This window comes from Merops nubicus, unplaced genomic scaffold, assembly GCF_000691845.1.
Source record: "Merops nubicus isolate BGI_N331 unplaced genomic scaffold, ASM69184v1 scaffold18244, whole genome shotgun sequence".
Lineage (NCBI taxonomy): Eukaryota > Metazoa > Chordata > Aves > Coraciiformes > Meropidae > Merops > Merops nubicus.
The window spans coordinates 20,413-43,979 of NW_008602475.1; the positions used below are offsets into that span (position 1 = coordinate 20,413).

General features: G+C 43.2%; 1 protein-coding gene across 1 annotated transcript in view; it reads right to left on the reverse strand.

Annotated features, from left to right (window-relative positions):
• Nucleotides 1-23,567, reverse strand: part of FBXW8 (F-box and WD repeat domain containing 8) — a gene marked incomplete at its 5' end in the record, with an annotated part of 47,952 nt that overhangs the window by 16,134 nt on the left and 8,251 nt on the right. Inside the window, 3 exons of the mRNA XM_008938390.1 lie at nucleotides 714-908; nucleotides 2,151-2,347; nucleotides 10,200-10,357. Coding sequence (XP_008936638.1) covers nucleotides 714-908; nucleotides 2,151-2,347; nucleotides 10,200-10,357 — 550 coding nt within the window. The remainder of the gene's footprint in view (nucleotides 1-713; nucleotides 909-2,150; nucleotides 2,348-10,199; nucleotides 10,358-23,567) is intronic.

Sequence of the window (23,567 nt, forward strand, 5' to 3'; positions counted from 1 at the left end):
CCTGTTTGGGTCTGTAAGCCCAAGTGAGCCTCTCCTGCAGGCAGAGATGTTTGACAAGCTGCATTAGAAGCAAGCCTCAACCATGAGTGACAAAACCAGTCTGGTTTTGATCTACCCTGCTACTGTTAAGGTGTGCTGATAAAAGCAGCAGACTTTGTCACAGGAGGCTTCAAACCCACAATTATTATTTAGCTTCCTTTAGCACACCAGTCACACCATCCTCACCAAACTGGCAGTAACTTGGTTCAAATAGTCAAGTGCACAAAAATAAAAAGCATCCTCCCAAGATTGCATGTCTGTGTGTACAAGGCTTGACATGCTGCTCAGGGTGCCCTCACTGGGAAGTCTGAGGCATGTTCTGGTGTTTAGGGGCAGGGGTTGTTTATTGGGGTTTTTATGGTTTGGGTTTGTTTTTTTTTTTTTGAGATGAGTTCCCCCTAGATGCAGCACAGAGGGGAAAGAGCTGGGACTTGCTGAGGAGCAGGGAATGCAAAGTGTTTACAGTGAACCCACTCAGTTAACAGTCACCCCTTCCCTCAGCCCACCAGAACAGCAACAGAAGCACCAAGTTACTGCATTAAAAGAATGTCTTCCCTCTACTATCCAAAGCTGAATAGCAGGGAAGAAAATGGTTAGTAGCAAGAACATTTTTTTTAATCTGTTAATTACAAAGGTATAAAAATTTTACAAAAAAAAAAAAAAAAATTACACACCTGATTGGGCTCATTCAATAACCAGCCAAAGGTTTTGACCCCAAAGGCTGCTTCATGAGCAGACACATCGAGACATGTGACAGGCTGGCCATAGACAGAATGGAGAATCTTGCCAGGATCTTCTGCTTTCAGGAGATAGACAACATCTTCTGCAGCTGCCCCTGTAACATCTGGAACCAGATTAAGGAAGTTGACCTAAAAAAAAAAAAAGAGATATTTTAATTTTATTCCAGCCAAAAATTCTTTTACATCATTACTGCCACAGGCTAAACCACACACCAGTAGTTTGTTCGGTTATCAGCTATCTTGAATCATCCCAATTATGGATTAATTTCAGAGAAAGACCAAGTATCCTTTTTATCTCTGAACTTCTGTAAGTTTAGCTCCTATGATAAAATCTAGCTCACAGTCTTTAGAATAAGCCCATTAAAAAAAAAAATCATCATAATACACTAAAATGTCACATTAAAGAAGGGAGCCAGACTTAATGGACTCATTCAGATGGAGGACAGAAAGCTGTAAGGTTCAATTACACAAAGTAAATAATTGTGGCTAAAAAGTGAATATGGAGGAGGCAACACATTCATACAACTAACATGGAACAGTTGATGCTCACCCTGCAATCATTTGTGTATACCCTACACTGGGGGAAAAGTCATCCCATGACTAGGAATGCCCAACTAACAGCTCTCCTATCTTCTGTCACAAGACCAGAATGATTTTGCTCTTCCCGTTTCAGTAAATGCTTAAGATGCTGCTGAAAAGTCTCTTCATGGGAAGGGTTTGAACTCCTTAACAGCAGCGATGATTTCTAACCCAGCCTTTGAAGAGTGGGTGGTGTCCTCCTGGCTGTCTGTCCATTCCTATGAGCTTCCTTCCCTTTCAAAAATATGTTGATACTCTGAGACACAATAAAACTTCAGAGAATGGGATAGCTTTGGGTTTTTAATGAAAATAGTCTCAAAACTTCAGTGACAGAAGGTGTCACCTAAAGAAGCTGCACTAGTTGCAGCTTCACAAGTGATACTATTAACTCATCTGCAATATCCTGAATTAATCAGATAGCATTGAACTGGAATGAGACCTTGAGGTTTAGCTCCAATTCTACGCGAGAAAACTGATTTACAAAATGAGCCAACTTAGTTTAATGTTGACCAAAAAAAAAAAAAATTAAATAATTAAAGCCAGCCAACCTCCTGCACCATATGGACTTCTATTCATTTTCACTTGGAGCTTAAGCCAGCATTTCACCCTTGCTTTTCAGTGATGAAAGGCTCATCCATTAACCTGCTTCGAAATCAGAGTCTAGCTGAAAATGCTGTTATCTAGTTCAGGCAAGACTCTTGTAAGATTTTTATAAGATCCCTCTTAACTGTACCAAAAATAATTAGTGGCTCAGGAGCTCCTGAAATGAAGCCGAGTAGCCTGGAGACTCACCAATTTCTGGATTTCAAATGTTCCTGTGGTTTGCCAGAATCCTCTGTCATTAGGGCTTTCCACTTTGACCTCGAAGCCAGATGCTGTTGCTACCGTGGCACCCTCTGAACCAAGAGCTAACGCCTGGATCCTCTGGTTGTGCTGGTAATGATGGATTGGCTCCCGCCCGAACATCAGGCTCCAAACACTAATGGTTCCTGTACACAAAAAAAATAGTCTAGAGTGATCTTAGAATTTAACAAAACTTCACCTTTTAAAGATGTAAGGTTAAGGCATTTGCATGGAAAAATTTAACAGCCAGAAAAGAGGCTGTAGAGCAGGAAACCACATAGTCAGGATGCTGCACAACACCACACAAGAGGTCCAAAGGAAACCTTCCAAAACAACACACTGGCATTAGAGGCTCTGCTGCTCTCTGTAATTAATTCCTCATTTTTGACTTTCAGCTAACATTGGTAACCACCTTGAAAAAGTTTGCTCAACTTGATGTTTGGAGAAGATCATCTCGTTCGACTAGATCCTTGCCCTCAATTACCACAAAAAATAGTGAGGAAGCAGAAAATGCAGCAGAGTTCAAAAAGCTAAAGAACACAAATCCCAACGAATGCAGAAGTCAGAAGACAATACACCTGCAAGTGCCTTTTTTCCCAGCATAGATCACCAATGCTCTAGTTAAAAGCAGGGTAAGTTAAAGCAATAATCTGAATAAGAGCAACTTGAAGCAATCAGGAGTGTATCAGAAAACAGAAGGGCCAGACAGAACTGGAGACTTCTGGGCCACCTTTGCACTGAATTAAGGGAGAAGCAATCTTCAGACGTGACAGCCAGGGCTGGAGAAGCCTTCCTTCCACTTGAGCATGGCCATTAATGATGAGATGATTAATGGGAGCTCTTCCTTCAGAAGGAGACATAAAAGCTCTGACAGACAGCTGTGGACGGGCACCAATGCCAGTCTGCAAACACTCCTCCCATGTCCCAGAGGAGGTGAAGCAAGAGTGTGGTAATGAAACTGCACATAGTGAAATGGTATCTAAATGAGTTTAAATTGATTTATGTTTGCTTTTGTAAAGATTATTTGGTATCTGGAAAGTGCTACCCATGTGAAATAATGCAGATAATCCTTAAGATCCCTGTCTAATGGCACTCCCACTGAATATTTATATTCCTCGCCATGGGAATGAGTACCATAATGGGGACCATTTTTGTTTTATTAGGGATGCATATTTAAATTAATCTGCTATTTGCCTAAACAATTAGCTGCCTCTGTTTGTTTACACAAAGCCAAAACTGCAATTAGGCTTCCATCAAAAAGATAAGTCCCGACTAAAACTGTCCCGATGGAGTCATAAGGGCTCGGAGCAGAACTTCCCAAAATTACTTCTTAGCATAATGGTAATTATGTTAATTGCTTGAAAGGTAAATAACTGCTGAACTGGTTTTGAAAAGCAGAATGCTAGCTCGCATCACACACACTTAGGCTCAACCCAAGTTAACAAATACAAATGGGCAGCTCGGGCTGCCAGTCCCTCCCAGCCTGGTGTGCCCCAGGAAGCCTCAGCAGCACCTCTGCCCTTCCCAGCCAGGCCTCAGCTCCAGACTAAAGCAAATGGAACGGGGGAAATTATCTCCAGGACAAATACTGATGGTAAATGACTGTGGGGAAATCAGATCATGGATGTTAGAACTGGACTTTTTCAGCAGATGAAGAAAATTGCTGCCAAGCTCCTCCAGGCAGGGGTTTTGTCCAGCTTTTTTTTTCTTCCCCCAGGTATTTATCCCAATAAATAAATTTTTGTGAAGGGGAAAAGGAAGCTGATTTGCCTTCAGCAAAGTCTTTTGTTTATACATCTCTGTGATGAGCATTCCTCTGTTTTTAACAGAGTGTATTAATGTATGAAAATTAATGTAAAATACCACAAAAAGTCAAAGAACTCTCTGACTACAGGAGCAAACTAGAAAACCCACAATTCAGAGTTCTAGTCTCCAAATTTGGGCAACCAAATTATTATTTTGGGCAACATTATTATTATTTTTGCATTTCAAACATAACAAAAAGAGAAGAGAGGGAAAATGGCTCATGCAATAGTACAAGCAGTTCAAAACAGGTACTGTTTGGCTTGATTTTGTGTTTTTTTGCAGGTTTTTGTTTTGTTTATTTGTTCATTTTGTTGTTTTTTTTTTACCAGATGTTCAACAGAAAAATCTGTCCAAAAGAACTGAAAATTTTCCCAGGCAAACACAGCGTGTGTAACACCTGATGCACAATATGGTGGGGAAATATCCCTGGCAGTATCAAAAAAACCACAAGTGACTTGTAAGGTCACAAGTTAATGTCTGTTTAATGAAGGAGCATAATATATGGAATAAAAAGGAGAGTTCAAAAGGAATGCAAAGAGCAAGAAAAACACCATTTTCTCTCACTAGGATGAACAAATAGGCAGGAAAACATCAAGTTTTCTACAGAAAAAGCAAATTATCAATAGGTGAAGCGACTAGTAGGTCTAAAAGTGCTGCTCAGAATATTCTCTATTTCCTTGCACGAACATGAGAATGTATTTATTAGTGCACAAGCCTTTGCAACAGTCAATCCTGTTTGTGTAAGAGCAAAAAAAGCCACTGCTACAGTTAAAGTTATTAGTATGGCAACATAAAAAATATTAGGCGTAAGATTTACCAGTGCAGATGAGATCACTACTTCACATAGTGAATCTTCCTGCCTCCAGCCGTGGCCAGTACTTTATTTCCAAAGCAATATCTTTGTTAAGATGAAGTTAAGGTTGTGAACATCCAGTATCTTTTTTTTTTTTTTTTTTGAATATCGTAATCTTAAAAGTGTTAGGAAGTCATTAAACCAACATTATAAGCAATACTTCCACAGCACGCTAAAATCTGTGCCACAATTGTGATTGTTCCAATTGAATTCTAACAATAACTCCTTCAACCATTGAGACTTTACAGCTGGCTTGTATTTCATCTTGGCTTAAGGAAAGGAGTTAAGTGCAGGGAGCTGATGAAGATGGTATAATCGTTGACACTCGACATGACCACCACTGTACCAGTCACCTTGCCTATCACTTTGGCCCAGACTGTATAAAGAATTCAGGTTTGTAACTTCTAACCCAGTGTGTTGTTGAAATGTGGCCTGATGCAAGGTCCATTTGTTGCAGTTTCTCTAGATTGGAAGGTATTTGGATAAAGCATTTAACTGGGAGTCTACTGTGCCTTAGACAGCCCACTGCTGATCCTGATGGTACTCCAGTTTTGGTAAGAGGCAGCCAGCCTTACACATCTCTGCTGGATCAAAGGTGGATGGTTGGAAGCTGTCAGTGCCTGGTGCTAGAACATTCCCCTTTGCAGCTAGAAGCACAGAAGACATCCTGCAAAAGCAGCTGGTTTCCACATCTGGTTTCACATAGGTTTCCCTCTGGTCTAAAAGTCAACATGTGTATCACCATAAATAAAGTGCCTCCTCCCTATAAAATACCCTAATCCTGTGGCAAGGAAAGGCAGCATAAACACAGGGGCAAAAAGTGTTAAATCACACTTCTAAATATTACACTGGCTTTGTTCACCAGGGTAAGAGACAGGACATCTCAGGTCCTTCCCAGGGCCAGCCACGGCTGCCCACGTGTGGCACCTGCAAACAGCGAGCCCCTGGGCTAGGGGCAGGGGGGCTGTGCTTTGGGGCAGGAGATCTGACCCATTACATGATTTCCAGCAGGAGTAGGGCAGGGATCGTGCCCCTGGACTGGGCACTGGGGAGGCCACAGCTTGAGCACTGGGGGCAGGTCTGGGTCCCACAGGATCAGAAAGACCTTGAGGGGCTGGAGCGGGTCCAGAGAAGGGCAACGAAGCTGGGGAGGGGTCTGGGGAACATGATTGTGAGGAGCAGCTGAGGGACCTGGGGGTGTTTAGTCTGGAGAAGAGGAGGCTGAGGGGAGAACTTCTGGCTCTCTGCAACTCCCTGAGAGGAGGCTGGAGTGAGGTGGGGGTTGGGCTCTGCTCCCAAAGAACCAGTGATAGGACAAGAGGCAATGGGCTGAAGTTGTGCCAGAGGAGGTTTCAGTTGGATCTTGGGCAGAATTTCTTTCCTGGCAGAGTGGTGAGGCCTTGGCCCAGGCTGCCCAGGGAGGTGTTGGAGTCCCCAGCCCTGGAGGGGTTCAAACATGTGTGGACGTGGCACTTGGGGACGTGGTTTAGTGGCCATGGGAGTGTTGGGTTGAAGGTTGCATTTCATGATATTAGAGGTCTTTTCCAACCTTAATGATTCTATGATCAGCTCTTCCATGCTAAAACAACATGGCTAGTGGTTGCTGTCAGCTTTAGAAAAGATGTAGAGCAACTTACGTGTGCAGCAGCTGCAAAAAAAAAAGAGCAAAGAGAGTTCCGTATAAGCTAGAGCAGGGAATCTGGACACACTCAGTTTTCATCCTCATTCACTTCACCCTCTAAACGCAATTGCATAGAAAGGTCAGAAGCTGCTTAATTCACCTCATCTACATGATGTTTTTTTCCTGTTGTGAGTCGCAGTCTTGCCACTTCTATCTTGATTTAAACAAAACAAAATTCTTTTTCACCTTTTGAAAACATTTTGACATGTATTTTTTTTTCCAACAAGATGGAAACATTAATTTATTTCCTTGTCATTTTCAGGTAACATCATACCTGTACAAAGTACAAACAGCAGACACAACACAGGGGTGGAAATGAACACCAGCCTGAAGTCTCTAAACTCCTTACCTTGAATTTTGAGTTTCTCCCAAAACCATCTCCAGTCGGAGGGGCCACCAACAGCCAGCCAGTGTAACCTTAGTAGATACTTTGTGTTCATTAACTGCCATTTTACATTTTATTTTCATCACAATGCTGTTCCTCAACTTTTGGCAGGTACAGCAACTACTTACCATACTAAACAGAGCCTAGACCTCAGGGTTGTGACCTTACATTATCACACCAGTTCCTACCAAACATTGTCAGGTTTTATCTCCATCTCTCTTCTCACAGAGATTCCCAAGTGACACCATCCCTGTGCAGTCCCTCAGGAAAGGCAGAGATGAAGGAAGTCTGTATTTCATTCCCAAGCTGGGGACTCAAGAGGCACAATTCTCTGACCATGATGGGAAATCACATGCCCTTCATCCAAACCAAGGTTTGTGTCCAAAAGCACCCATAAGTATCTCAGGGGAATAAATAACTGCTGCCTGCTACACACAGTTTTCTTCACAAACTTCTGCCATTACTCAAGCCAGCCCGTTTCCCTGCCCTTGCTATCTTGCAGCATGGCACTTCAGAGACGACACCACATTACACCATTCCTCTCTTTGCAAAAAGGGTACAGAAGGGACAATACCCAGAAGCAGCTTTAAGGTCCCCAGGATGGACAAGACAGCAGATTTCCAGTCCCAGAAAGCAGCGCTGCCAAAATTCCCTTCCTGGAGCCTGCTAATAAGCAAGAGCACTTCTGATCCCTGCAGAAACCACCTTCCTTCGCTCCACGTTGCTACTCTGCAACTTGTGAAGCACCACCAGCTCCTCCTGACAGGTCTCAAAGCAGCAGGGCAGCATCTCCCCACCATGCCTACACGAGTACGAAGCACAGAGTTTAAAAATTAAAGGGAAAAAAAAAAAAGAAGTGGGTTCTCTTGTTGCAGCACATTGTTTTCAAGTCAAACTATGAGACTCCGGAGGGCAGGGGGGAGAGTGATGGCTAAAGTAGACTGCTGTTTCCCAAAAGCTGTGGCTCACAGCCAAAGTCAGGCAAGCATGGAGCAGATGGAGTCCTGGCAAGGCCTTTACTGTCCCTGCATTAGCAGCATCTGCTCATTACCCAGAACCCTCGCCTGCTTTATCTAATGCTCCAGGAAAAGCATTTTGATTTGATTCATTTCAGTTCGGTAACGTGCAACACAATTAGTGGTAAAATCAAACTGGAGGACTGCCAGTGCTGACAATAGGAAACAAGGCAGAAGAAATATGAGGCCAGTGGGTCGGAATTCAAAAATCACAACTGTGGCTCGAGCTGCCAAGTCCCGTTGCCCCAGGTGTACATAGAGTGCCCCCACTGAGCCCTGGCGCGGGCGGAGGGAACTTCATCTTCTCCCCACACGTTTTCCTCCGTTCACCTCTCCTTGCAGCTTGTATCTCCGAGGCTGACGCCCTCAGAAACATCCACAATTCCATCTTTCTTTAGTGCCATGGTGGAGTTACAACCCGCTTTGGCTGCAGGCATCCCAGTGAGACAAACCTTTCTCCTAGGCCTGGGGAGGCGTTTGCTGCCCCAGCCCCGCGAGGCGAGCGTGGGGCCAGCAGAGTGCCTGTCAGCTCTTCCCTCTCATCGGCTGCCAAGGACAGCGCTGCGTGAGCTCTGTTCAACTGGGAGAAACTGATGTTATCTGCACGAGTCTGCTAGCCAGGGACTCGACAGAGGAGTCTAGACTCTTTGCTTGACAGCACCACCTCCAATGCTAGCAGATGGTTTCTCTGTGTTAGTCAAACTTACAAACAAAGAGAAAAGGGAGCTGGAAAAGTACAACAAAGAACAATCAAACACATTATCTTCAAAGTGGTCTTCTCCCTCCCCGAGTTTACAATAATTCTCTCCACCAAGCTGTAAATATATGCTTCCAGATTCCAGTTAGTAAACATTTCTAAAATCAGGCTTTATGATTCCCTGTTTACATAGAAACTAATCTATTCTGACCAGGCTGCTCAAATCAGAGTAACTGCCATAATCACAGAGCCCATTAAAATCTCTCCCCAAAAGAATAAAAGATGCCGAGCTTTATGCAAACTGGTTTAGTCACACACAGGACTGATGACAAGGAATATGACAGAAAAGAAAAACCCTAGATAAATTATTAGATTAGTCAGTGGGAGACTAGAAAACAAACAAAAGACCCTCAGCTAGCCATTGTTTGGCACACTGGACAAAAAGCCAGCGCTTAAAACTATCATTGTGTTATAATTTCCTATGACTTGAATAAATAATATTAATGAGTATTTTATAATACCAGACTTGCTGTTGTCAGAAAACATCTGTCAACAAGTTTTAGCAACAGAAAACCCTTCTAGCATGCTCCATGATAGAAAAACACCTACGGATGTCAATCATCTTAAAACAGTTGTTTTCACAAATAAAGCATTTAATTTCCTCTAAAATAAAATATATGGATTAGAGATTGTTTGCATTACCCACCTTCAATTTTGTTTTCACATGCAGAAATGCCAGGATCAAAGATAGTATGTGTACAAAGCTCCCTAAATTTGAAAATACCCTTTATTCGTACCCGAGGAGAGGTTTTTAAGTGTCAAATCACACATTTTAAAGAAAGAGGACAGGAGTTGAGTTCTGCCTGAGCAACTCGGCCTAGGATCCCATCTGGCCAGCACTGACTTTTGTAATGGTTGTTCCCACGTCTAGTAGACATACAGTTGGTCTCTGGCTCTTGTTGCCCGTTATATAAACATCTAAGTATATTTAAACCAATGCATATAACCAACATTTTATTCAGGTTTCATTAAATATTAGCTTAGAGCTTTTATTTCTCTGTGTCAAAGCACATCATAACCAATCATTATGAACAAATACTTCAGCTAAGAAAAGGGGCATCCACAAACCATGCCAAGAGCAAGAGAAGAGGCAGATTAATCAGACATGCAACTTTCCCAGCACTCCCATAACAAAGCTTCCCAGCATCCCGAGGGAGTTTTGGACAGAGGAGAAGGCTGGTGGAAGAATATTTAATATTTTTATAGCAAAACAAGTTATTTGCTTAAGATAGTTTGGCTGGACTACAACCTGGCACTCAAGCTTTGTGTAGCAGTTCCAGTAGGAATTAAACATCAGTTTTAATGGGTGCTATGTTCCACTGCCTCCTAATGCATTTAGGGTTATTGGCCAACTTTCTCACATAAAAGCAAGTGTGTGTGTGTGCGTACACACAGGATTAGACACACAAAAAGCTGAGCACAGCTGCTTCATTTCTGTAAAGCCTTTTTTTTTTTTTTGGAAAAAAAAAAAAAACAGGGAGGAGAGTTGTGGTTACTTACCGTCCTCGTAAGCTGCTACAGCCAGAGAGCTGTTTATCCTCACAAAGGAGACATGTGGCTGAGGTCCAGCATCACCAGGACCATGCATTGGTTCGAGGATAGGGGCTGTGTAGTCCCAGGTGCGAGTGTCCCACAACCTCACTTCTCCTGATGTGTATCTGGAAAAGAAAGCTATTATTCATCCCAAGGCAGCTGAAGAGAGGTGGCTGCAGGAGAAGGAAGGGAGAAACAAAAAGTGTCTTAAACCCCAACGTCATTTACAGCTCACAGGCTGATTCTCCTCCTATTTACACACTCTGTGTATAAGCCCATCAGCTTTGCTCATTTTATTCCCAACGTAGCACCAAGTCTTCCAAGACAACCAGGTATATGGTGGCTACAAGAAGGACACAACTGAGCTACCATGGGTTGCCAACTATCAGTTTTAGCATTACAACTAGAATGTAAGGAGAGTCAGGCTCAGGGAAAAAAAAGGAATCAGTGACAAGTCTAATTACATCATGGCAAAACTTCCAACTGTTCCTTTTTGGTCTTGAAAAATTTGGATTGTGGTTGCACCAAGGAAAGGCTGGTTAATCAGAGCATTTACACGAGCACTCATGTACACCCACCCAACCTGCTGCTCTTCATGGAAAGAAAATTCTTAATGCCTCATCAATGGATCAGACTTCCCTACCTCTGTGAAGACTAATTGATTTATTAATACAATTAAAAGTTGTCTTTAGAATTAAAGCAGTGCTGCCTTCTTTGCAGAAGGCTCTCTCATCGAAACATCAGAAGAACTAGAGTTTAACATCAAACTAGAGCCTGTCAATGAGAAAATAAAATATCAGAACTAAACTTCACAGATAATACTGAGTGTATCTGAATGAAGGTTGTTACATGAACTACTTTGTGCCATCTATGCTGTGGACACAGCATCCTAATAAAGAAAAAGAACATTGCAGGAGAAGTAGAGACACTCCCTTTATGACTGGTCAAAGAACACACTTCAATAGCTATTTGGAACAGTTCAATAATTATTTCAGATAGATTTTGACATAACTTTAACAATTAACACTGTCAAACAGTCCAAGTCTTTCTCTGCCATAGTTGAGACTTGGATTCTGTAGGCAAATGAAGGCTGCTTCCTGCTCTGTCAGCTTTGCTGTTACATCCCAAATTCTGGGGGAAAAGGAGATGAAGAATGCTTCTTAGAAGCCTCAAAGGTCTACCACTTAGAAATCTGGCTGTCCTGTGTTCTGAAGGAAAATGAGAAAACAGCTATTTACAAAGGAGGTGAAAGAAAGTCCTTAAAGGTTTGGAAGATGTTGGACTTTGACTTGGGTGACTCAGTTCTCTGGGCAGTACCATGCAATGGGGTTACAGGTACTCTGGAGCAGATAACTCCCAACATCTCTGGGTGACAACACTCCACATCACAGGACTAATTAGAGTGCTTGAGGGGTGGTGAAATCTGTCAAGCAGCAGGAGACACGCATTAATTCCCAGCATGGAATCAGGAAGAGAGAAATGTGTGTCCTTGTTACCTGGACTCCTCTTCAGTGCATTACAAGGTAAGACCAGTGCTCCTACAGCTCTGCTTTGCTGGTGGTGTGGAGAAGAGCCCTGGCACCCATGGAGTGGTACCCAGGGAGCCATCCTGCAGGTGGACCCAGCTGCAGGGGCTCCACACCACCAGCTACAGGAGCAGCTGCTGTGGAGCTGATGGTGCCTTCCCTCACTGGCCACCTCTTCCTCAGCACCTCCTCCAGTTTCTTGCCAGGTTGTCCACCTCTGGGTGGGCAGCTGCTCTCTTTGCTGCTCTGGGACCTCTTCCTGCCAGCCATCGTGACAGTCAGTGAACATGCAGCACAATGGGGTGGGGTGGCTTTTGGCTTCAGGAGGCCACTGAGGTGTCTATGTAAAATAACCATATTCAGCTGTTCTGGCAGCTGGGGGCCCTGTTGCCTTAAAGGTGCCCTACTGTGGCAGAAGAGGAGGGTTGGGGTGCTGAGGGTCCTCTCCTGGGGATCTCTTCCCCATGTCCATTCCCAATGGAGGGACATTTCAGGGATTAGGTCTGAAACATGAGCAAGGATTTTTCCAAGGAGGCCCAGAGTCAGTTGGACTCTACTCACCCATCCTTTTGGGCATCTTAATGGCCAAGGGATTGTTAAAAATCTGTGAGGCAGATGGGGTCCTGCCACCAATTTTGGTGGAATTTGAATCAGGCCCAATGCAAGTGGGCTCCTTAGGGAGCTCAGGGAGCAGAGGGGGAATCTCTGCAGGGTCTGAGTGGTCCAGAGAAGTGAGGTGGAGGGCAAAGAGGATGAGTGCTATGAAGACTGTTGCCACTGCTCTTCCTTAGCAGAAGGACGTGTTGCTGATTTCTCAGGGTGGATGGTGATAGAGCCCTGGACACAGCTGCCATTTGGCTACTGGGAAAACAAAGGGGAGCTTTAGCCACAGCTGTATGTGTGAAGCCACCCAACATCTTAAATCACAGCAGCCATCAGTCCACCCCAAAACCCTAGTGCTCTGTGCAGAGCTGCTGCTTACAGACTCAGGTCTCAGACTCCCCCAGTCCTGGCCACGCAGGGAACAGCAAGAACCTTCTGCCAGGGTGACAGTCAGTTTGAGCCAGTCTTCCTCCCTGAAAAACCACCTGAACCCCCTCTACAACTAAGCTCCAAAAGGAACAGAACCACCAAACCTTTCTGACCCTCTGTTTGAAATAAATTTGACTCAAATTCTTATCTCTTTGTGCTTGGACCTGTTAAACAAAGGAACCATCTCTGCACCAGATCACCCTGCAGCCTCTTCATCCTCACTCCCTTCCTCTCCAGGGATGTACAGGTACACAGTGGAGCTTTCACTCCTCTGCCATGAAGCTACGCTGCTCTCCAGCCCCAGCAAGGAGCTGCTGAACAAAAGAGCCTGTTACCTGTACCTCTTGGGGGTTCAGACACTACAGAACCTCCTACAGAAGTAGTACTGAACTACTACAGTTTGGATACTACAGAACTACAGGTGGGCTCTCATGGGTTCAGATACTACAGAACCACCCACGGGAGGATCCTGGCCTCAGTGCTCGTTCCAGTTCTGCCATGACAGAGAACAAGGAGCACTGTGTGTGCCAGGAGAGCCCTGCAAGCACCCACCAAACCCTGCCTGCACGTGTCTGTCCAGAAATCCCACCAGCACACTGCAAGCTAGGACAAGTGCTTCACATTGATGAGGAAGAGGAGGGAGAAGAGCAGTAAAGCACCTTTGCCCCCATCCCTCCTGGCCCTCATGTCTCGCTCAGCAACACCACTTGCATCCTTCCCAGTGCAGCATGACAGCAGAGCAGTCCCACGTGGAAACCTTGAGGATATGGAGAGATGTTACAAGACCATGCGGGAAACAGAAGGGGAGGTCTGGGTCTGGGCAGGGAGCCAGCAGGGGGAAATGGGAGCTATAAACCATCCCCTCAGCTGACAGCAAGCTCTGCTGGCCAGCCCCACCACATGGCCACTTCCAGCATACACTGGGCCTGGACCAGAACTCAACTGGAAGAATTTCAAACACAGATGAGTCCAATTCTGTACTAAAAAAATTTAATGGTTCAACTATCCCCCCATCCCCTTTTGATGCTGAGCAACCCACTTTCAATTTGTAACCACAACAAAAGGCTTTTAAACTCTTAAAACATTGCCTTGCCATAAAAAAATAAAAAGCTGCTTTATTGCAGATAATTGGCAAATCTGCTGCACCGATATAGATGGCTGAGGAAAAGAACACTCTGTACTTCACAGAACCTATTTCTAGATAATTTCAGTCTTTCTATTCATTTCCTACCCCAACTTTTACACTTCCCTGTGAATGTTTAGTTTGGATTATCAGCTGACGAATGAAAGAACCCTAGATGGAAGTGTTCTGCTCCAGAACAGGCACAGCCCTCCAAACTCCCTCAGTTACTGATTTTTCTGTGGAGGTGGCTGTGAAAGGTCCACACAGCTTTCTGCTGGAGTGGAAAGAAAAAAAACCACAAACCAAACAAAAGCAAAAAAAAAACAACCCACCCCACATAACCCAAAATCTTTCTGTTTAAAATAATAATAAATACCTCTTATCTGCTGTAATACCAATAGCATTTAGCTTCTTTCTTCCCCCTGATGGGTGTAATGAGATTATTATTGCAGTGGCACATAAATACCCCAGCATCTGATATAAACCACTTGCAGAAGGAAAAAAAAAAAACCAACAAACCCAAACCCTACAAGTTCTGAGTTCTCAAGTTCAAAGAAAGAAAAAAAACAAACCAACAAAAAAGCCACATTACAGACCATACTTGATTTACTTCACTTAGAAAGGCTGTTGGAAATCTTGCTTTCCCAAGCACAACAGGGAGCAGAAGACAAAGACTGTGGCTTATGACCTCAAGTTTCCCTCTCTCCAGATTCCCCCTGCCCTGGTGCCTTCCAAGGTGTTTTGTCCATGCAGGGCCTGGCTTTTCAGCCCTGGCTCTCCTGTTCACCAGACACTTAGTGTTCAACAGAGACTCTCCACCCAGGTAACTCAGCTTCTTTGATGGACTTACATTTCACTTTGCTCTTCTGAACTCACTCTGCTCAGTCTATACACATGAGAAGTAGCAGCAGAAGACAGACAAGAGCTATAGGTTTCTACTACAATTACAGTTCTGTAATTCTGGACAGATATGTATACATCTGTAAAAATCAGTCTGCAAATTCATCTTAAGCTTTACAGACATGCATAAAAAAAACTTGCTGAAAAGGAGCACAAATGAGTGGGATGCATATGGTATAGAGAAACTGAATAAAATTAAACTCATATGGTATTTATAAACATACTGTAATAAAAATACCTACCCACTAATCAAAAGCATTTCAACTACTTTTTACTGGCAGCAATGTCATAATGAGATGAACAATTTCCTTGTGCCCTCTCACTTGAGTGAAAGCAGAAGGGTGAAGGAGAAGGAGCTGGGGGTTAAGAGCTGCTGCTGTCCCACAATGGCTGGGAAGCAGGTGGTGAAGTGCAGAGCACATGTGGGAGGAAGCAGAGAGGGAGGCTGGGCACTGCTCTAATGAAGTGGTGCTGAAGAGGCAGACGATTTCATAAGGAGAAAAACATCAGGAAACTGGTCAAAACACAGAATCTCATCTGAAAAAGCTCAACTGTGTTGGATAGCACCAGCCAGAACAAATTTGGGGAAGAAGAGGAGGGGGAGGCTGATCTCTCTCCAGAGCCCCAGATGTCTTTATCATTGCCTAATGACAATTATACTCAACCAATTAAGACACTGCTATCACAGTTGCATTGTTAGTAAGCCTTTGGCCCCGAGTGTTGATGGCTGTCTAATTAGTGTTTGTGCAAAGTACAACTGCAACTAATACATAAACTGACAAATACACAAAAGAAAAACTGTTAACAGGAACATTTTCAAAACAGTCAAGACTCCACTCATTCAGTCCATGGCAGCAGCAAAGACAAACTGCTCTCCTTCCTGGCTTGCTTACTGCTGGCACTGCAGAATTTCACTTCAAACAAGCAGGTCAACTAGACTGTTGCTGGGTTTCTCTTCAAACAGGATGCTGGTGTCAGTCCATTTTGTCAGCTGCCTCAAGCACACCATTTCAGGGCAAGCCTTACTACACCAAGCTGGTCTGGACACCAAAGACATGTGATAAGATGCTTCAGAAATCAGTCTGCATTTTCCATATTTTCTCTAAAGAATTTGTAGCAAGAAAATAAAAAGGAAGGAGAAAGAAAAACCTTTGTTTTGCAGTCAGGTTTGATTTCCAGAAGGCAAAGTCTGTTCAGCTTCCAGATACCTGTGGTGATCAACAAAACAAAACAAAAAACCCAACAACTTTGTTTCAGGCAGTCAGTGACCATCTGTTAATACTCAAAAGATCTTATTATGAAGCCTTTACAATGTCAATGCATTTTATTGAAGTCAGTAGGAATTTTCCTCAAGTAACAATCTCTAGCTATAGCTCTGTTTAAATCTGTGCCTGTTGATAAGCAAGTAAAATGATGAGTATTTTGCATTGTCTTCCTGCAACGGGCATCTCAGATCTTTCATCCTTATTCCAAAAGCAACTGAGCAGTCCTTCATGTGGTGAAGGTATATAGCCAGTGGCCCCCTCAGTAGGCTGAAGAATAAGGTCCAATTAAACATGCAAACCCAAGTCCTTTGTAACGTGGTTCAAATTGCTCCTAAGCTTCATCTCCTCTACAAGGCTCTAGTGAAGACAGCACTAACTCATAATGTTCAATTTCAAAAAACCTCTTCATCAAAACCACTGCAAGTTGGAAGATTCCTCAATCACAACATACAATGATGACATTAAATGGATTCTATTACCTTCTTTATACTCAATATTAAGCCACAACCCTGCTCTGAAGTGAGGGATAACAATAATAATGCTTAGATACATCCATCACCGTGTGGATGCCTCATGGAGTAAGGCTGGATGAAGGAGGTAAAAATTCCCCAGCCTTCCTGTTCTCATTTACAGCTAGAGATGCTGATCTTGCCACTGCACATATAACCAACAGGTAGCGTGGCTAAAGGATTCCTTATGGGGAGGAGTCAGGAAAAACAGTCTAGTAGTAATGACAGAGTAAAGAACTACTTTACATGCCAGAAAGGATTGTAAATAGAACACAGTGACCAAAAATGAAATACACATGAACAGAAAGAGAATGTTTTCTGCTATTACATAGCGTGGCAGAAAGCTACACCATAAAATACAAGAAAAAACAGATGGGGGTAAACCAAAACCAGCATCTGAAACAATCCTAATGCTGATAGAAGAACATGAAGTAGAACAGTCACGTCCCTGATTTCATCCAAACACTATTTTTGGTTGCTTGATATACGAGTGCAGCTAAAAAAAAAAAAGCAACTAACTTGTACCCAAACAGATCTGGAAACACTTTAAGATTTAACATGTAGGAAATAAGTTCTGAGCATCCCTGTGATCAGTTCCCAAACTCCTCTGCTTGAAACTTGACTTTCTAATTCATCAACCTACATCCATCTGTGGACCACTCACAGAAACTGAGCTGCAGAAAGCTTCTACCTTCAATTTTAAGGCTTTCTTTAGGAAATGATAGCTCTAGAAAGTGGATTAAGCTTCTGGAGAGAGCGTGCAGTCCTCCTGCAGCTTACTGTTGTTATCTGTAACAAAATTAGCATTTCACCATCCCAAGCACTTCTGCATGCTTCACCTTCTTATTAATTTTAAGCACATGCAAATGTCATACCAAGGGAACAGAAACAAGCCAAAGGGTTATATGGAAGGCAAAACATTTTAATGAGCACTTAGAAAAGCAGAAGTCAGAGAAGCCAAACTGTCTCTAGCCATTTCTTTTTTAAGGCCAAGAATCTCCTGTTGTTTAGATCAAGGTTCTGGTGGCTTGCATTAACCCAGGCCCGTTAATTAAGGCAGCTGCTCTGACCAAGGAAATGTATTATTGTGGGTAGTGCCATAGGCTACTGACATGGCAGGAGAAAAAGAAAATTCTCTTTTTCAGAAGCATTATGATGTAATTTGGGAAAACGTTCTGGTCTATCAGCCCCTTTATTTCACAAAGGACAAACACACAGTGTAAGAAATACAACAGCAGCTGCAGTTTCAGATACAGGTGAGAAAACAGCATTTGAAGATGATGTAAATTGATACATTTACACATTGGAAGGAACACAAACTGCAACACACTGCCCACAGCAGAGAGGAGAGGTATCACCTGCACTCTAGGCACTGAGGACAACAGCCCAGAGGCTGGTAGGTTGTGAAAACAGGAAAAATGCAGTGTTCAAGGAGTTTAACAGAAAGAAGGATGGGTTTGTCTGGCCTGAGTAGAAACCCAGGCTTTCCAAGTTCAAAAATACCAACTGTGACTTCAGACTACTGGAAATGACTGTGCACACAGCACACCTCACTGCAGCTCCTCTGCATCCAGCAAAACCTACAGGTAAACCAATAGCTTAATGGCCAGGCAGGCTGGAAAAGCATCTCTCACAAAGAGCCAGTATCAAGCTTCTGCTATTGCTTTCACCTGAAAGGCTCTTTTTCACAAGCTGACAGAGAAGCCAATGTGTTTGTCACTGTACACACCCTTACCTAACTCCCCTAGTTTGTCATCTGACCCCTCTGAACTCATGATGTCATCCTGTTTTCAAATCTCCTAAAGGTGACTCACTTGCAAGAAAAGAAGGTCTGACACTTATTACTTCTTAACAATGATGAGAATGAGTGAAGAGGACACAAAAGGTTTGGGGGAGGTTGAAGGGAAAGGGTAAGTGTTTTTACCTTCAGCCTTATTGCTTCGTTTTACATCCAGGCTGTCAGTTGCTGGGAGGAACTATCAAGGTTGTACCATTATACACGGGAAATGTAAGCAATTAAGTAAGGCAGGGGTTTATTCAGGCTGTTTAAGACTTCAGTTTGTTAACTTTTATTCATTTTCATTACTAATTAATATTTTGGTTTCCCCAGGTCTGCACACTGAATTAAGATGCAAGAGCTAATAATAAATACCTTGAGAATAGCCCACAAGCCCTATAGCAAAAAAAACCAAATTAGATGAGAGTTGACATGAAGTTTTTAGAAGTGCAGAAAAGTGTTTTCAAGCCTTTCGGGCTAGTTTCACACATCATTATGAAGCTAAAAAGAATGGCAAGCCCATTTTTTTCAAAAGTCATTTGCAGGTCACCTCTGGGCAAGAGGAAAGCAGAGTGGGAGGTGATGGCAGAGAACAAAGAAACCTACCATATAGTAGCAGCTACTTATATGTCTGTAAGTTGGTCGTAATAACTTAAACTGAAAGACCCAAACTGTTTGAAAGTCCTGCAGCGTTTAAACTCTAACTCCCAAAAGACTCCTTTGGAATGAACACAACTGTATGAAAATGATTTCAGAGCATTTAGTTTCTCGGTATGAGAGAATCAAAATGTATCACTGCCTCTAAAAGAGATGATTCCTGTAACTGCACAGGATATTTAGAAAGCTCTTCTTTTGCTTCTCACTGCCTTTATCAAGCATCTCCTGGAGAAACACCATGTGTGCCAAGTGTGCTCCACCCTGAAAGTGGAGGAAGCGTTCATCTGTTGATTTATTGAGGTAATCCAAGTGCAGGAATCTCACTAGCCCTAACTCAAGAACATAAAATCTCTAGGAAAGAAGACAGTACTTACTGGGGGAAGGAGGAAAATGTCTGAAGTTAAAATAGAAGGAGAAGAAGCAGGGGATGATTCCCAACCTAGACTGCAAGAGGTGCTCCATGCAGCATCTGCTACATCAGTCTGTGGCACAGCAGAGGCATGCCCTTAGGTCTCCACTCACAGAAGCTCTTCACTAACGGCCTACGACTCTTTCTTCAGCCAAGGAAAACTGAAGAAAGAAAAAGCAGGTACCTTTACATTTCTGGGTCTTTGGAAGGGTGGTCTGACTCCAGATCTCTTCTATTTATTTTCCCTTGGGAAGCTTGCAGAGCTACAAGCAGCTGCAGGGAAGCCACAGTGCCCTTTCCAGCAGCATAAAAGTTAACAGAATGCACAACAAAACATCCTCTGGACTCCAAGCAGACCTGGTGTGGTTTTATGGAGCGAGCTGGGAGGGGAGATGATCACCACTGACACAAAGCAAGTTCAGTTCCAGGACAGCCACACGAGTATTTTACAGACAGCCAGTCAGACAGCACAAGTCTCACACCAAGCTACAGAGATGTCACACCACAGGATCCACTGTGGAACGACTGCACAGCTCAAACAAGGACCAGGAGCACTGCTCTGAGGTTGGTATCTCCAGGAAGACCTAACCTTGGACTGCAAATGTCCATCAGTGTGGCTGTCAGCACTGCCACGAGAAAACAAAAAGTAGCAATCCTACTGTCTGAACATGTGCTTGGTTAAAAGGAAAAAAAAAAACAATTAAGATTTTATTAACAGAAAGTGAAGCAATCCAGGTGTTGTGTCCTGAAACCAAACACACAACAGCATTAGATGCAGTGAACCTAATTCCCAGTGGTAATTCCTAAAAGCCAAGCGAGCAGCCACATAATTGCTTTAAGTAAACTCTGCCTTAAAGACAAAACTACATTTGAATTGGATATGGAGAGAGGGGAGGATGACACCCCTCTAAAGAAGATCCTCCGAGAGACGTAACTGTAGAAAGGCTGGTAAACACAGCATCGATTGGGAGTGAGGTAACCACAACCACCACTGTCTCAAATGAAAAGGGATTCAAGGGCTGACCCAGAAAACAAGCATCGTAACCGCCGGGATGAAATTTTAATGATAAACACAAGATGCTCCTCGTGCAGGCCAGATTGAATTCTCTGATGTCAGCCAGCAAACTCAAGGCACTCTGAGAGAGAGGAGCTGCTAGCAGCCACCTTCAGCTCCCAGCTCAGGTTGCACTTCATCAGTCCTTGATATTCTGCCATCTTCTGGCTCGAGCTCTGGCAGCAGCGTGGAGAAAACAGAGGAGTGCATGAAACAGGTGTGTTTCTCTAAGGGAGAGCTAACCCTGGATAGTTTATCTTTGCTTCCTTACACAAAGGGATCTGCTCCTGAGCCGGTTCAGGTGAACCATGTCTCTGTGGATCACACTCCTAGCTGCTGTTTTAAGCCACAACCTGTAAAAATTTCTTTTCAGAAAGATTAAAATAATGCTCCACAGTGACTAAAATACAAATTATTCCACTTTCCAGCAGAGTTTGAAGCAGCAGAGGGAAGAGCATGATACCAGGTCTATCACAGCACAGGTTCAAATCAAGTAAGACTGTTCCCAGGCTTGCTCCAAGACTCCAAATACACAACAGCCCCACCATTTCTGCTAGAGAACCTCCACCCCTTTTTTTCTTTTCTAGAATCAACTTCTGATCTCCCAAGATCTGAGCTGAACATCCTGAATCCAGGGAGCAGCTGCTACACACTGCCACAGTTTCCAGCTCTGAAGACAGGGTGTAATGCCTGGCTGGCCTGACTGAGCTGAGCCAGAGTACTGCAGCTGCTCCCCAAAGTCAGGCACCAAAAAACCTGCTAAAACCAGAGTAGCCCTATTTTTCTCCAGTGTAGCAACCTGACTGTAAAAGAAAGAAAGGTAAATAATCTCACCAGCCACTGCTCAGGAAATGTCACACAGAAAATCAGCTTTAAGAACTCCACCAACTTCTCAACTCTTGCAAAGTAACACATCAGTTTAGCTTTATGCACACAGCCAGTCTTGCTGTAATCTACCATTATTTATATCTAAGCACATAACTGTTCATGAAACTGGAGATATAATCATTAAATGTAACAGATAATTGATATTTATACTGAAATCTGACTTCTGTTAACCTCAGCTATTAAATTACTTCTTCAGTACAAAAAGAATGCAACAGCTAGTTATTGATCACCAGATTGATTACACTTTTATGACAAATTTGAAAGCACAATGCCATTAAGTACAATAAGCTGGGAGAGAAAGGGGAGGGTTATGTTTGGACTTAAAAAGAACAAACAACAAAACCCCAACAAATCCCTCACTACCTATCTTAAACACTTAGCAAATGCACATAACAGACAAAGTACTTCCCTGCACCATTTGCTAATGTCCTTATAAGTTTTAGTTATAGTTATATATACAGTTAGCTTTAACTTTAGTTGTAACTTTAAGTCTGTCTTGATATTTAGCATGAGGTATTATTGGGAGGTGCGTGCTACTGTTTTGCAGACTTTGATCATCACCAGCAGAAAAACAAATGAATCTCCTTTTGGGCTAGATTCACAGAATAGTTTTCTACTTGCAGCCATTTAAATGACATTTTCAGAGATCTCGAGCTACCAAAGCAGAATGAAGGGAAAGGAGTAAACAATAATGTAACTTTTGTATTCTAATACTCTAAACATTTCATTTACTCACCAGGTGAAGTCAAGCAGTCAGATTTTGATTTCCAGATGTTGCTTCATCAAATATACACTGATAGCTTCATAAAAAGTTACTTTGTGACTAAAATTAATTTTCTCAGAGAAAGAAAATAACTGAAAAGTAATTTAGGTGAAACCCATAAGGTCACTTTTCCTAATGGATAAACACGTGCAGCTTTTTTCTCAGTGGCCTCTTCCCTACTCACCTACTTTCATGAACCTGTCAGGAATCTAATTAACAGCACCACTTCCCCTCACAATGCCAACTGATGCAAACTAACCAAAAGAATCAAGAGATACTGAGGGAACTGAGGAACCAACATGAAAAGACTGTAAGTGCATAAACCCTATTTGCATAATACTGAATATTAAGATATGATAACCTTTATTTTTATCTTTATAAAATAATGCTAAACTAAGATATGGACTATTTTGAGTTTAATATGCAGGATTATCCTTTGTTGATTTAATTGTTTAGAAATTTAATTTATTCTGCCTCCATTCTATATATTGTATGTTTGGATATAAACACAATGGAGAAAACGAAGAAAAAGAAGAGCTGGAGGTTTTGGCAGCAGCATGGAGACAACTGGGGTTTCTGGCTCCCAGAAAAGTACAGGAGGTTTCATTAGAGCCAGTGGAACAGACACAGCAGTGCAGATCCCAGCCAAGGCCAGGGAACACGCTGCCCAAGCTGAAGGGCACAAAAGCAGTCAGGTTGCCCCTGCAGAGCTGGATCCCAGCTGCAGGCCACAGCAGGCTGTGGTGGTGGCCCAGGGAGGTCCCAACAGGGACACCAGCCGAGGGAAGACCTGCAGCACTCCAGGCACAGGAGTTCCCCCAGCCCCCTGCACGGCCACTCTGCGGGTTAACCGCTGTGTGGCACTGCCCCTCCAGAGGTCACAGCTCTTCAGCGAGGCTGCCACTGCTCCAGCACAGCCCTCACAGCAGCAGAAGCAGCACATGAAGGGCAGAGGAAGAGAAGCAGCAGTCAGTGAAGAGGATGGCAGAGAGAACAGAAAAGGAGACCTCCACATGCAAAGGTAAAAAGCATCTAGTTAAAAAAAAAAAAAAACAAACACAAACCAAACCAATCATCAAAGATTAAGATTTGCCCTTGCTCCTGCTGTCTGTTAATTCAGATTTCCACTCTCAGTTGCCCAAGAGCATTCAAAAGCATTTCAATGTATATGGGAAATACCTGCATGCAACATATGTAGAAAATCATGACACCTTTCTTATGTCCAGTGTGTGAATTTCATAGTATTCTGTAAGCAGTCCTCTCTAATCCCACAGTGCATTAAGCATACCTTTAGCACAGCGTGCTACCCTAGAATCCCAAACTGATTTGGGTGGGAAGGGACCCTTCAGGTCATCTGGTCCAACCCCCCTACAGGGAGCAGGGACATCCCCAACTAGAGCAGGTTGCTCAGAGCCCCATCCAGCCTCACCTG